The sequence below is a fragment of the Taudactylus pleione genome, unplaced genomic scaffold (assembly GCF_031769625.1).
Source record: "Taudactylus pleione unplaced genomic scaffold, aTauple2 ptg000318l, whole genome shotgun sequence".
NCBI classification, from domain to species: Eukaryota; Metazoa; Chordata; class Amphibia; order Anura; family Myobatrachidae; genus Taudactylus; species Taudactylus pleione.
The window spans coordinates 3884498-3900168 of NW_028284719.1; the positions used below are offsets into that span (position 1 = coordinate 3884498).

Consider the following 15671-nt stretch of genomic DNA (forward strand, 5'->3'; position numbering starts at 1 on the left):
CAGAAGATTGCTCTACGCAACTTTACATTCAGCAAATTTCATTTTTTGTACAGCTATTTCAGACTCTGCCACATTTAATTTACATTTCAAATCTAGCTATTTGGTATTCCTTTCCATTTAGAATTTTGCAACTGGTTCTGTGTACTTAGCAGACATTTCTCAAGATACTAATTCTTTTTTGCAATTTCCAAGCCACACCATGTGCCTGGTTAAGTTAGCTATCTGTGCTCTACTGTGTCATGCAGCCTTTCCTCCAGAAATAAATTTATATCCGTCAGAACCTCTGAAACTGCTCTAGCTGCAGCCAAATTGGATTGTAGAGTTTGTACTTGCTCCTTACAGCTGACTTCAAGACTAAAAATATCTATCTCTTTTTCTTCACGGTCTGTTTCCCACTGAGCGAGAGTCTGCAGCATCTGTAGATATTTCTCTTTTACTTCACAAAACTTTTCAGCCAGAGAACTTTTCTCCAATTCACAACCTTTAAGCTTTACTTGTGTGGACACAATTAAAGAGTCTTTTTCTTTTACTCCCAAAGTTAAAGCGGCTATGTTGCTTTGTGTGCATGCTGCATCACTCTTGTGTCCTTTGATACATTCTTTTAATTCTTCAACTTTCTGCTGAAGGACCACACACTTTTGATGCAATTCAGCTATGTCTTGCTCTAATACTTCATTCTTTGCTAGCAGCACATCATTCTCATACTTTATTATAGACATTATTATTATTACCAGTTTGAATGCTTCAGCCTCCTCAAAGCCTTTAGACATAACCACTAATTTGAGGACTGTCTCTTTAAGAGATTAAATTATTTTTATTTCCTCCTGCTCGAATGTCCTTTTCAAAAAGAACAATTAATTCCATAATTTATTTTCAGCTTGCTCATGCAAATTTCTCTCATCAGCCAACTGTTCCATTAAGTCATCAATCTTCCTAGTATAATATGTATTACTTTCATTCAAAACTTAAGCATACTGTAAAAATCTTCCAGGCTGATATGTACTCTATTGAAGGGACCTTGCACCATATACTGACCACACTCTCTGTCAATTTTATTTTGCTTTGCCAAAGTAAATGTCTCTTTCTCTTCATTATTACTTTGAAAAGTTACACCAGAGATACAGCTTAATATCTTCAGTCAACTTTCCTGACTGTTCACTATAGTCTGGGCTTTTCATTTCTCCGGCTTGAATTGGGACCCTTGTAGCAGGTAGTCTGCCTTTAACAAATCTCTTTTTATAACTTCCCATTTTTATCTGCACTCAATACACAGGGAAACTTGTTTTTCTACTGTATTTACAGCATAATATAACACAGCACCTGCTTACTTATCTGTGGAACTACAATATCCAGCATTCAACATGGCACTGGCTCTTTTCTTTGCAAAATAAATGTCCAGACCATATATTTAGACACACCTTGTCTTTAACGAGCAGACCATAGGCTCTGAGCATTTTAGCAGATTAAAGCTCAAACTTAACTTCCATTTAACTCTTTCTGTGCTACAACAAAACACTGGTCTTTTCTTGCAGGAATTTCTCAAAGGACATTTCTCTTCATAGACAATATATATCCCACAATTGACAATTTTTTTCATATGTTTGCAGGTTGCATAACTTTTAGCAAACTTTGCAACATTGTTTTTAAGACATGCATAGAACTTTTGCATTAAATACACATGCAATTTCAATTTTGCAAAACAGTTCAATACTTATGTTTCTGACAAACTATTCTTTTTACACAGTTCAACATGCCTTGGGTCCAGCACCACTCCAGGCATTGCAACTCTCTCTCCAGCTGCAGGTGAATCCTGTCTTGTATCCTTCATACTGCTATAGTAAGCATCCATTTTTTCATTAAACAGTTGCAATCCTTATTTTCTGCGTAGAATCTTTCTGCCCACATTCTCCACCATACTGTGATGACTTGGGGTAATTAGCTTGGTAGATGGGTGAATTTGTGCTTGGTCTTTAGTGCTCAAATATGTAAATAAATGGAATGGTGCTTTACTTTTCAGCATAAATCAGCTATAACACAAATGAACACAAAATAATAAATACCTAGCCCCCCATTCAGGGCAACTAACTCACTTCTTTGACCCTGACTAATTGAGCAGCTAGTCTGCAAAACACAGTCTCTCAGAGATAAAGTCCCAGTCCTGTCTCTGGCAGGTTTTCTCGCAGGCTCCAGCCTACTCACGTTAAGGCTCCTGGCCTGCTTGCAATCTCACACACTGATTCCTGCAAAGTAACATACACAGTCTTTCAGAGTTTTAGGGTCCTGTAGAGTTTTAGGGTCCTGTACATCCTGTAGGCCTGAACTCGGCTACCTATCCAACAGTGGATTCCCAGCCCACACTGGCCTCCAGTACCACCTGGACTGGACGCACAGGCCCCAGCCTGTCCTGACTGCAGAGTCTTACAGACTGACTCTCTCTTACTCTAGCAATTAGGTATGACACACCTGGCTGTTATTCCCTGTGTGGGTGGATTACCACCTGCTGCACACAGAATACCTCTGTCAGTAATGCCATGTGCCTTCATACTGCCACAAACTAAATTCATATTCCATCTCTCACAGGCCTCTTGATTAATGAAAATATTTGTTTCCTGATGTGCCATGTTGGAAGTTGAACTGCTACATGTTTGTGTGACCCACTGCTGTCACTTAGTTCAGTCAGCCAGCTAGCTCGGTGCAACCTTTTTGCCTAAACTGGATGAAAACAATATTGTGATCGGTGAGCTGATCAAAATTGACTGGAACTTAGTTGATATTAATTTTATTGAGGTTAATAATACTCAAAATTATGAGACTTTTGCTTTTTTGTTAAGTTTTTAAAAAAATCCAAAACCAAAACCAATCACAGAGTTTTGGCAAAACCAAAACCGGATGATGAATTAGAACCAAAAATGGTCTGGCGCACATCTCTTCTTTGTAGTGGAATTAACATATAGCCACAGATGTTTTGCAATCAATAGACACGGAGTCAGTGCCTGATTCAGCAGCTGATCACAGATGCCCAATGATGTTTGCAAATATGTGCATGTGCAGGACCTGTACTGAGCATGTGCACTATGGGTCTGCGACCATGCATGCAATCCAACAGCATACTGTCAGTAATTGACAGTCTGCTGCCAATTCTGGGTGAGGAGGGGGCAGCGATGACCTCCATTTCCTAAAATGGAGGTGCGTCACCTTGGGGGGGAGTGGAGAGACCAGATTCACCAAAAGCTGACAGAGATTTCCAGGCCTCTTTTGTGCATCTGTGGTAGCTAACTTAAGTGATCCAATTGGTCACTTAGCCGGCCAATGGGATCACAGATGATCCGCTTCTGCATCTAAGGTTGCAGCTCTTTTTGTAATGTTCTTTTCATGTTTTTCCCTTTGCAGTCACTCATAGTAAGCCTGCAAGGGCCCTGTAGATATTTGTCTTGTAATTAGAAAAGAGAATCTGGTTGTGGTTATGAAGTACAGCAACAGATGTTCTAAAAATACCTGTAAACAATTTTCCTAAACATCCTTTACTGTAATTTTATCAAAATAACAATAGAACAATAATATAACAAGCCGCATAGCTCTAAGATGTTAACTGGTTCCATACATTGATAAGCCAATAAGGCAAAGTGGGAAGCAGTATAATGTGTTTGATGGTCATGTTTTCCATGACACATATATGCTCTAATCCTGGGAAGTGTGACTGTCCTGCTAATTACATAACACTTCCCAGTACTAATGGTCAAATGTTCTACGGCTATAGAGCATACTTACTGACTTTCTGGCTGCCCCATCTGGGAAGGGGAAGCCAGGCTGGTGTAGCAAGAGGTGTGGCAGTGTCATAAGTGGTTGGTGCGGGTGGCATGAGAGCATCATCGCGGCATTGCAAGGACAGGGGGCAGGGATATCATAATGCGATTCAGTGCAAATCACATCACTGGCCTGCCTAGTTTAACTCGATAAGTGGTTGCGGCCAGGGGGAAGGGGCACAAGGGACACAGGGTGGCAGCGGTTAATCTGGGAGAGTTGTCTTCTATTTCAGGGGGCTGGGAGTGGCACTCAATTTTCTGGAGTCACCCAGCCAAACCAGGAAAGTAGGCAGCCATGCTGTGCAGACACTTACAAGGTTAGTTATTTGTTAATGCGCAGCTTACAGAACATTCTAAGTAGAGATGTGAGGGTTTGGTTTCCTGGAAACCAAATACACCTGAACTTAGGGAAAATGAGTGTATCCGAGTCCCGACTCAGGTCCTCTTGCCAAGTTTGAAGCTCAAATCAAGGCAAAACATAATCTTCCCTACGTCGGATATTGTGTGTATTGGATTACATATAAAAGTCCCTCCCTCATTGGGCGCCATTTCACACAGAAGACTGGAGGGAGAGGGTGCGGGAGTGTGGGCTGGACAAGTGAGACACTGTATAACAATAAAAAACAATCTAGTAATGCATCAGGAGATTAAGGTGCCATTAGCAGCATTAGGTTAGGAGGAGTTAGGTTTAGGTCAAAAGAGTTTAATAAATCTGGAGAGTGCAGACAGGAGCAGGTGTATGTGAAGTGTGACTGCAGGCATCACTGTCACTTATCACTGTTGTCAGTGAATGTGTGTTTGACACACACACTGCACACTCACACACTGCACACTCACACACTGCACACTCACACACTGCACTGCAAACTAACAGGCTAGCTATTGTTGAGATTTGTTCCTTAAAGTGAACCTGTAACTGCTTTTTCTGCAAATACTTGTCCCCCCCCCAGTTTTATATATATAGGGGGAGAGGCGGGACTCCAGGGGGTAAATTTACTAAAGTGGGAGTTTTTAGAAGAGAGTTTTAAAAGTGATGTATCCCATAGCAACCAATCAGATTCTAGTTATTATCTTCAAGAAGGAGCTAGCTAAATTTTAAGTAGAACCTGATTAATTGCTATGGGCAACATCTATTTTAAAACTCACTTCTAAAAACTCTCACTTTAGTAAATTTACCTCCAGGGGTCTTATATAAACAGAGGTAACAAAGCTGCTCAATCAAGGCAGTGTCATTCGCAATTTCAGATTTATTAATCTTTTTTATTTATGAGTGGCGAATCCCTGCAGAGATTGATCGACAGGATAGTTTAGATAGATATGAGTAGATAGATCCATGAAACATCGGATTAAAACATATAAAATTTACATATAGATGCTGAGTGCCGCCATATCCTTACAGCACTACATAGAACTCTAGGGTCTAAGGAGGGCACTGGTGCATGTTTACAACAGAATTACACAAGAGTGCCAGAACTTTGCTACTAATAAATGTGTGTGTATATATATATATATATATATATATATACACAGTATATATATATATATATATATATATATATATAGATATATAGATAGATAGATAGATAGATAGATATAATATCCACTTGGATTCCAATTTCCAATGCAATAATGCCCTTTGTTGATCTCCTACACGTGGGCTCTCAGGGGCATGGTCCATGGGCATAAACATGGCAATCCTACTTGCATAGATCTGCAATCACGGCGGCTTTGAATGGTAAGGTATTGGCACAATCTATTGAGTTTTAGACACATGATCATATATATGTATATATTTATATATATATATATATATTTATGTATGATATATATATTGAATTACAATATATAATTATAAATTATATAAATTATATATAATTTATTGAATTACAAAAAAAGAAAAAAGGGAAATAGACTTTTTTCTACACGGTACGACATTATCGGACTATTTTCGCTCTAAAAAAATCCCTAGAGGTTTCCGTATCAATAACATTCCAACTATAGGACATAATAACAGCACCTTTTGCTGCCGCTGGGTAGCGGTACTAAATAAAGTCTCTATGGACTTAATACTTTTGGTCGTGGAAGAATCCTCTAAAGAATTGGCAAGTGTGTGGAAAAAGATTGTTGATTTAGAAACATCATCTAAAACTCTCCTTCAAAATGATTCATTAACTAATTGGTATGAGAAACTCAATGTAAATATTGAGAGTTACCGTGAGGATTTAATCAAGTATAAAAGAAACAAGTTATCAATTGTGGAGAAAGATTACACTGAGCACAATGTATTTCCATGGGCCATGGGTAAAACCCGGCAAGTTCGAAGGCAAGAAAGATTCCGCCGTAAAGTGACTACAAAAAAATATCCCTTGGATACAGAACCTTCATCAGGGAATCTGTCGACTCAAAGTGAAGGCGAATCAACATCTGGCAGTTTACAGTACAAGCCCCCTTTAGGGGTTATGACCTGCCCCAGGGCCTTGGAAGGATACGTGCCCATACCCGCCGGGGGGGGGGGGAAGGGAAGAGGCAGAGGAATATACAACCAGAGGATTTGATAATCAATCTATCCTCTCATGACCTCACACCATCTGAGAAGTCTATATTAAACAAAGGGTTGTCATTTGTTTCCTCGGCCAAATTTAACCTGTTTGAATGGTCAGCAGACCTTTGGAGACACCAAAGGAACCTAAACTTAAAAGAGTCTGGAGAATCTAACCTGATTTCTACCACTTTTCCCTTTAAAAAGAAATTGTGCTTTGACCCTCAATCCCATAGTGCATCAATAAAAAGTTACATACGAATGGTGGATCAGGCCGCAATATAATATATAAAAATATAAATATGAATAATACAAGGCACTTTAACAACATTTCAAAAGATGAGTGTCAAGATCTCATCTCATTACGTGACTGCAAGTCTATTATAATTAGGCCAGCCGATAAGGTCGGGGCCATTGTCCTGCATGACCGCACAGCTTATATTGATGAAATTCAGAACCAATTGAATGATGTATCAGTTTATAGAAAATTGGATGTTGATCCTACTTCAGTGTTTAAAAAGGAGATGGACTATATTTTATCATCAGCACATGAAAATGGCATTGTGATTATCCTAAGACTCCTCTTCTATACACATTGCCTAAGGTGCACAAGCACCCATCCCATCCCCCGGGCTGCCCCATCATCATGGCAAGAGATTCCTTATTACAAATGTTGCTAAATACCTTGATTTTTTAATGCAAAATGTTATTCAAAATCAAGGAACTTTTTTGAAAGACACTACAGATTTGCATAACAAATTACAGAAATGTGTGAATTTACCTGACACCCTTCTATTATGTGTTATAGACGTTGTCAGTTTGTATACCAGTATACCCCATGTAGAAGGCCTGGCGGCTGTATGTAATTTACTCAGTTCGGCTGAGCATTATGTAGGCCCAGATCTGGATTTCTTTTTGTTTTGACCTTATTGAGTAGCACCTTAAAATAAAACTATTTCTATTTCAATGGTGACTATTTTTTACAACTGGGAGGATGCGCTATGGGCTCGAATGTGGCCCCTGTGTTCGCCAATGCATACATGTTCACCATTGAAGATAGACTTTTTTTGAAGAATCCATAGTTTGGCAATAGGATCTTGATGTTTACTAGATATATAGATGATATCCTTGTCTTGTGGAATGGGGTCAAAAGTGAATTTATTGCTGAAATGGAGGCTATTAATGTGATGGATGACCACATCAAATTTATGTATGATTGTGATCCTACACAAATTCATTATTTAGACATCATGATTAGGCAAGTTGATAATAAATTAGTAATCAGTGTCTACTCTAAACCTACTAATAGAAACACTCTCCTACATGCCCATAGTGAACATCCTATACCTATGAAAAAAAGTCTACCCTTCTCGCAATTCTTGCAAGTAAGGAGAATCACTAGTGATGATCAAATAGCTAAGGAGCAGATTGAGACAATGTCTCTCAAATGTCTTCAAAGAGGCTATTTAGCCTCAGATTTGATAAAGGCAAAAAACAAGGCTTTATCTATACCACGGTAATGACGTTTGGTGCAAAAAACACGGAGAGAAAAAAATATGCCATTCGTGAACACCTACTCATCCCATAGCAAATCAATTGGACATGCAGTTAAAAAATTCTGGCCTTTATTAAAAACTGATAAAACTTTGCCTTTTCTTGATACCCATGTCCTTATTTGCTATAGAAGGGGTCGCAATTTAAAAGACATATTAGTACACAATGACATTAGAGATGATGGACGTGCCCCTCCAGGTCCCTTTTTGTCAAGAGGCAACGGATGTTACAGATGCATAGGCTGCACTACATGTAGCCATCTTGAAACAAGATCATACATTACTCATCCACATTTAGGCCATACAATTCCCATCAGGCACATTCTTACATGCTCAAGCAAATATGTGATATATGTGATCAAATGTCCATGTGGTCTTGCCTATGTAGGTAAGACCATATGCATGTTTAAAGAAAGAGCATATATGTCTTTTCATTTATGATGAGATGCTGTTACACCACTTTGCCTTAATAGAGTAGTAGGCAAAAGTTTTAATTTTTTTTAGATTTTCATTACTTATTGTTTGTTATATGTTTTAAACACTATATAGTCAACTTTTTTCTTTTTTATAGCTATTTTTATAGCTATGTTTACCATATATTTTATAGCTATGTTTACCATATATTTTGTTAGGGGACTGAACACAGCGGGTATCCGCTGTTTATTTCCTCCTCTTGTTGTATCACATGATTGATTGTTTCACTGGTTGCCTAGTTACCAGTCTGTCCTCTGACTGACGGAGTAATGGATGACATCATTACGTTATGACTCCCGTGACCAGAAGTCGGAGGATCAGCGGTGAGGTGCACAAGGGATGATGGTGGAGGGTATTTAGGTGAGTGCATTATGCTGTGTTGTTATCCTTGAAAAATTATGCAGTAAAGTGTCTGAAACATTGGCTGTTCAGCAGAGTGCTGGTGTCATTTATTTCTGAAGTCTCTGGAGTGCTACCTGTTATTTTTGCATATATATATATATATATATATATATATATATACAGTATATATATATATATATATTATATATATATATATATATATATATAATATTATGTTTAAGCCCTGCATGCTATATATATATCATAAGCACAGCTCCAGGCCCTCTGAGTTAGACTCCCTCTCTGCCAAGTGCAGTGCCCAGAGAGTGTGTGCCTGCCCCATCCAAGCTGACCCCATCTCTCCTCCTGTGACTCTGTCTCCCAGCCTGAGCTAGTGATAGTGAACTTACCTGAGACACTTGATCCCTGCTGCCTTCTTTCTTGATGCTGCTCAGCTGCTGGCATAATGCAGATGCCTGGCCACTTCTCCAGTGAGTGCTTGGCGGTGGCTAATATGAAGGTGGAGCCGTGAGTTGTAACTCATGGCTCTGCTCCGCAAAGGCCCATGGGAGGAGTGTCCATGGCTGGGCATGCGCAGCATGCCCTCCCGCGGCCATCTGCCTTGTCTCCTCCAGTAGCCAGAATGAGCTTCTGTGCAGAAGATCACTCTGATGGACCTGGCTGTCACCTGACCGCTGCACTGTCCGAATGGAGCTCAGCTCCAATTGCAGCAGTTGGGGGGCAGGGAGAGCTGCAGAGCCGAATGCCCCTAGGCATTTAAGTCACCCTAGGCATTTGCTTAGAATGCCTATGCCTAGGGCCGGCTCTGGACATCAGTGGTGCAGTGTTTAGTGGTCAATTGAGGGCCCATGCAGCTTTTCCAGGTAAAATAAATGAAATAATGCTTTAATGTCAGCATGATCAGGAAACAAAACAACAAACGCCTAGCCCCCATCAGGGCACTGACTCACTTCTTTGACCCTGACTAATGTTGGGTAGATAGTCTGCAAACATAGTACAAAGTCTCTCTCTGCCTCCTGCAGAGTAACACTGGGATAATTAGCCTGACCTGGCTTGGGCTCTTGCTTCTCAATTGGCAGCTGTCATGACCAAGGCTACAGCCTGGTCTTTAGCTGGCTGGCTCCCACAGCCTCATAGTCAGGCCTGCTTCATTGCAGTTAACATAGGTTCCAACCTACTCCTATTCACATGGCTTTGTCCCTGAGTTTGATGGCCTTCCCTGTCTCCCACAGGTCTAGGCTCATGCCTCCTGGCCCTCAATGGGCTTTCTGGCAGAATGAACTCTGTCTGACTGGTCTGCCTCAGTCCTTACTGGACTGAATACACTGGGTTTGGATTAGGTGAGCTAACACCTGGCTCAAGTTCCATGTGTGGCCGGATCCCTCCAGCCCCACACTAAATCCATGGCTCACTGTCACCATATCACCATCTCTAGTGATCCTGTCACAGTATATATATATATATATATATATATATATATAAAATTATTTGGCCTGTTTGTTTGTTTTGTTAGCCTGTCTCATTATACATTCAAACACCCCTGTACCAATTGGGATAGAAGCAAGGCGAGGTGGTCCAGTTGGATCCTGGACAGGTTTTAGGGATAGTTAGGGTCCCGTTCAGACCTCCCGTTGGTGTACGCTGGGCAGAACTTTAACCTGGGGAGCGTTTTCTTTGGCTTCCACTGGATGCATTTGGGCGACAACATCAGAGTGGTAACATTGAATCTAAGAAAACATACTAGGGGTGTAAATCCTGGTTGGACCTCTCATTGGTGTACGTTGGAAAGATCTTTGACCCAGGATGCTCGGCAGAACTTTGATCTGGGAAGCCTGTTCTGGGCCTTCAAGTGGATGTATTTGAATGAAAACTTCACAGAATGGAGGCAATGGGTTTGGGATTCCAAATGAAGTGGATGGGATCCCAGTTAGACCTCACAGTGGAGTGTGCCAGGCAGAACTTTGACTCAGGGAGCCTGTTCTGGGTCTTCCACTAGATGGATTTGGATGACATCGCATAATTTGGAGACAAACTTCAGAGTATTAATGTTAGATCCAAGAAGATGCACTAGGGGGTTGAGGTCTCGGTCCGATGTCATGTTGGTGTATGCAGGGCACAACTTTGACATGGGGAGCCTAACTTGGCCCTTCCACTGGATCGATTTGGATGAAAACTTCACAGACTGGTAAAATTGGATCCTAGAAGATAAACTGGGGTTTGAGGCCTGGTTGGACCTCCTGTTGATGTACGCTGGGCAGAACTTTGACCAAGGGATGGTGGACAGAACTTTGACCCATGGAGCCTATTCTGGGCCTTCCACTAAATGGATTTGTATGAAAACTTCACAGACAATTGGTCTGGGATGCATAATGGAGTGGTTGGGGTGCTGGTTGGACTCACGGTGGTGTGCAATGGGCACAACTTTGTCCAAAGGAGCCTGTTCTAAGCCTTTCATTGGATGAATTGTGATGACAACACATCATTTAGACAAAAATTTCAGAATTGTAACTTAGGATCTTAGAAGACATACTAGGGGGTTGAGGTCCCAGTTGGTTTTCCCGTTGGTGTTCACTGGGCAGAACTTTGACCCAGGGATCCTGTTCTGCACCTTCCACTGGATGGATTTGAATGACATCACATAATTTGTTCAAAAACATCACAGAGTGGTAACTTTGGATCCCATAAGACATACAAAGGGGATGAGGTCCATGTAGGACTTCCCGTTGGTGTATGCTGGTCAGAGCTTTGTTCTGGGGAGCCTTTTCTGGGCCTTTAACTGGATAGATTTGAATGAAAACTTCATAGAGGGGTGGCAATTGGTTGGGGATGCCTATTGTAGTGGTTGGGATCCCAGTTGGACCTCACGTCGGAGTACACTGGAAAGAACTTTGACCCAGGGAGCATGTTCTGGTCCTTCCACCAGATGTATTTGGAAGACATCACAATAATTTGGACAAAAACTTCACAGAGTATTAACATTAGATCCCAGAAAATGCACTAGGGGTTGTGGTCTCGGTCGGACCTCCCGTTGGTGTATGCTGATCAGAACTTTGACCTGGGGAGACTGTTCTGGGCCTTCCACTGGATAGATTTGTATGAAAATTTCACAAAGGGGTGGTAATTTCTCTGAGATGTTTAATGAGGTGGGTGTGGTCTGGGTCAGACCTCACAGTGGAGTGTGTGGGGCAGAACTTTAACCCAGGGAGCATGTTATGGGCCTTCCACTGGATGGATTTGGATGACATAACATTATAAAACTTAATAACTTAAGGTTTCAAACTCGGTCAAAGCTGGGTACTTCAGCTGGTATATATAATAACATATATATGTATATATATATATATATATATATATATTTACTGTATATATATATATATATATATATATATATACATATAATTTATGTGTGTATGTGTTTGTATGTATATATATATATATATATATAACTTTTTTAAGTTTTTGTTAATTTTGAGGGGCTCATTCTCTTCTCTCTTCACCTTACTCTTCATTTCTTTATTATCCTTATATTTTCCTATGTTTCTCTCTTGTCCATCTTTCTCATTCTTTTTTTCTTTTCATTTCACACTTTTTCTGTTTCTGTTTATCTCTCCTCTTTCTGGGTTTTGCACATTTATTAGTAAATATTGCGTATATATAAATACTGTATAGCCTAAAACCATATTACGCTGGTGCATTGCCTTTAGCATCATCATATATATTTTTAGATGATCTTTGTCATTGGTCCCACTATGTAGAACTCATTCTATTTCTCATTAGTGTTATTTTATAAGGGCTCTTAATGGTACTAAGGGCCAGAATCAGAGATAGATGGAACTGCAGAGCCACACACAAGCAGCTGTGTAATTTTGTCCACTCAAATGCAAATGCAGCAGGAGGTTTTCTATAGGAAACAGACACCTACTTACGGCATCTGTGTTCCCAGCGCTGTAACCAAGGTTGCAGCCTGGAATCACAATCGCATACATCATGACCATTGGTTGCGATGGTTTTCCTATTGGCTACGCTGCTGTAGCTGAAGCTTACCGTAGCCTGACCAGGTCCGGGCAGCTGCGAGGCCAAGAAATCTGCATTCACCAATGCAGGTCCTGGCCTCGTACCTCCCAGAAAATAAGGGCAATTCACCTCTGTTTATGGGAACACTGCCCAGGAACGCCCCTGCTCTGCCCCCCAAATACCACAGCATGTCATTCATTCTGCAGCTTGGGATGGTCTGCGGGTGAGATCACAGGACCCCTTTTGCACATGCGCAGACCAATCACCATTGGTGATGTACGCTAACTATCGGGAAAGAATCCATCTCTGAATGAGGCCCTAAGTAATGGTACTTTTTGCCAGAAACAGGTAATTCTCCTGCCATAATCCTGGAATTGACTAACAGTCCTGCCTTGAACTTGTATCATCCGACTAGTCCATTCCAAGTTCCAACTACTGTATAGACCAGAGAGACTCTAACCCAGCCACAGGCCCTTCAGCAGTTTAGGTAAGTGTCGGCACCTTTTTATCATTGTAGCAACACCTACTTTTTTTTATAGAAAAAGCACCTCTCCCCATTATATGACCCAACTCTTTGCTATAAATAAAAAACCACAAACCATTTTAGCAATTTTTATGATTTTAGATTATAAGAAACATAAGTAACATTTACTTATCATTATTTTTTTTTATATAAACTTTATCTATGTCACATGGCTGAGGGCTACATAAGGAAATAATTACTAAGGTAGATCAATAGTTAATAGGAAGCTTTTGAAGCAATCACTCATCCAGCCAATGGCCATTATGCCAACATCCTAAATTTTCCCTTTGACAGCAGTAAGCATAATCAGTTGCTTATAATCTATGAGATCACTCTCTACTTTTCTATCAAGTATCTCACAGGAACTAATTACAAATCCTTCATCAGTGAGGGTCTTTCTTACAAAACTTTCATCATAGTTAAATAAATGCAGCCTATCATTACCAGCTGTGTAATAGGTGGAATTTAAGCTCCCAATTACAATAAGGTATCCCTCAGGTTTAGGCAACTTTGACATCTTCCTCAGGCTTCTGATGTATTCTTGTTGGTTCTGACTAACCACATCCAGCACCCCAAACGTGAGTAGACAGTCAGCTTGTGGTAACACTACCGGATCCGTGAGGTTTTCTTTGCTGTAGTCAATTTGCACAATGCGTTTAATTGTTTCCTTCAACTTTTCTTCCTTGTCTTGATCTTCCACACTAAAATAATAAACCCATTACATTATATATTACAGCAGGTTCAAGAAACAGTTCAGAACTAAATGTTTCACTTCAGTTTCTTTATATCTCAGCCACAAAAAAAGTAAAAATAAAAAATCATCTAAAAGAGCATAAAAGCCCCTTACTTATAACTGTCTATATGCTCTTTATGTGTAAGATGTACTAATTATTTTTTTCATAACTAGATGACTACTTGCACGATTGAAACTGATGAATCGGGAGAAGTGCAGCCTCCAAATAGGAAATATTCACTATTATCACCTTACGCTCTTATGTCCATTAGAAACTGAAACAGTTATTCTTTAAATCATGTTTTTATATGATTTGTTTATTTAAATTGATTCATCCTTTATGTTCTTTTATGTTTAGAATCATATTTACCTGATGCCTCCCAGCTCGGTAACAATCTGAGATGCATGCGTCCAATCAAAAGCCCCAGTGTGGGTGTTCATCCATTTGTTGAGTTCCATAATACAGGACTCTCTTAATTTTAGTATAGTGATCTCTTTGAAATAGTCACTCATAACAAAAAGATGATGAACCATGGATCCGATACTGATGTCAATTAAAGTTTCTCCTTTTATACAACCTGCAGGAAAGATTCAGATAAGAAAATCAACATTCTTTAAAGTTACACTGAGTTAGTGGCAAAGAAAGATAATGTGAGTGTGTAGCATGGAGCTGTGGTGCCTAGAGCAGGTACATGCTATGGCACCCCCCATCCTGCAGTACAGAGGTGTATCTGGGACTGGGCATAGCCAGCACATGGTGCTGAGATGCAGCAAGTGTACAAGAAGGGCAGCACCTCTTATGGAACAAGAGTATTTTAATAAAATGATCAAACAAGCAAACAAAATGTATTGATATTATGAAATAAAATAGAACATGATCAATAAAGACCACCTGCATATAAAATAAAAAGAGAAGTCGTGATGGGGTTTTTGGAGACAGGGGGGAGGGGTAAAGTGGGTAGTGTATGTCTCTGGTTTGAGGGAGGTAGAACGGATAGTCTATGTCTCTGTGTCTGGGGGTAGTGCAGGTTGTGTATGTCCCTGGGGCTGCTAGGGTAGGTAATAAATGTTACAGAGATTGGTGATAGGTAGAGTAGTGTATTACAGAGGCTTGGTGGTGGAGGTACTGTATGTCTAAGGGGCCAGGGTATAGGGTAGTTAGTGTACATTCCCGGGCCTGGGGATTACTGTAATTCTTGGAGACTAAGGTGGTGGGTGGGTTGTGCATGTCCCTGGAGCTGTGGTTTAGGGCACGTAGTATATGTTGCTGGGGCTGGAAGTAAAGAGTGTGTAGTCTATGTCACTGATACCATAGGGTAGGGCAGATAGTGTATGTCTGGTACCATAGGTTAGGGCAGATAGTGAATGTCCCAGGGGGACCTATGACCCGGGGGTGTGGGTTTGTTTACACACTCTTTTCCCTGAGCCTGTGCATGCATATGGTGAGGTATCAGGGACAGGTGAGATGCTTGTACCGATACCTGGTGATGCACATTTGGAAAGTGGGAGAAAGTGGGAAAGGGAGAAAGGCTATGAGATAACAGGATGGTTCTGTCAGACAGAGGCTACTATAGGCTCTATTTGAAAAAATATTTTAAAGCTGAGGAATTAGGGTGTGAGGCTATGTATAGGCTGAGATCAAGGGGTAAATTTACTACCAATCGACATT

General features: G+C 40.5%; 1 protein-coding gene across 1 annotated transcript; it reads right to left on the reverse strand.

Annotated features, from left to right (window-relative positions):
- Window positions 1-13543: 13543 nt before the first annotated feature.
- LOC148509674 (nicotinamide N-methyltransferase-like) lies at window positions 13544-14569 on the reverse strand. The gene is made up of 2 exons (XM_088442942.1): window positions 14373-14569; window positions 13544-13970 (listed from the first exon to the last, which is right to left on the reverse strand). Exons 1-2 carry the CDS (start codon window positions 14534-14536, stop codon window positions 13544-13546), a joined length of 591 nt encoding a protein of 196 aa, XP_088299068.1. The 5' UTR covers window positions 14537-14569.
- Between the last annotated feature and the right edge of the window lie 1102 nt (window positions 14570-15671).

What these genes read in the sequence shown, in the direction of transcription:
- LOC148509674 (XM_088442942.1), bottom strand. Translation starts at nt 14,536, where the DNA reads ATGGTTCATCATCTTTTTGTTATGAGTGACTATTTCAAAGAGATCACT. An exon ending in ACCGAGCTGGGAGGCATCAG is followed by an intron (nt 13,971 to 14,372) that starts GTAAATATGATT and finishes TTATTATTTTAG; the next exon opens with TGTGGAAGATCAAGACAAGG.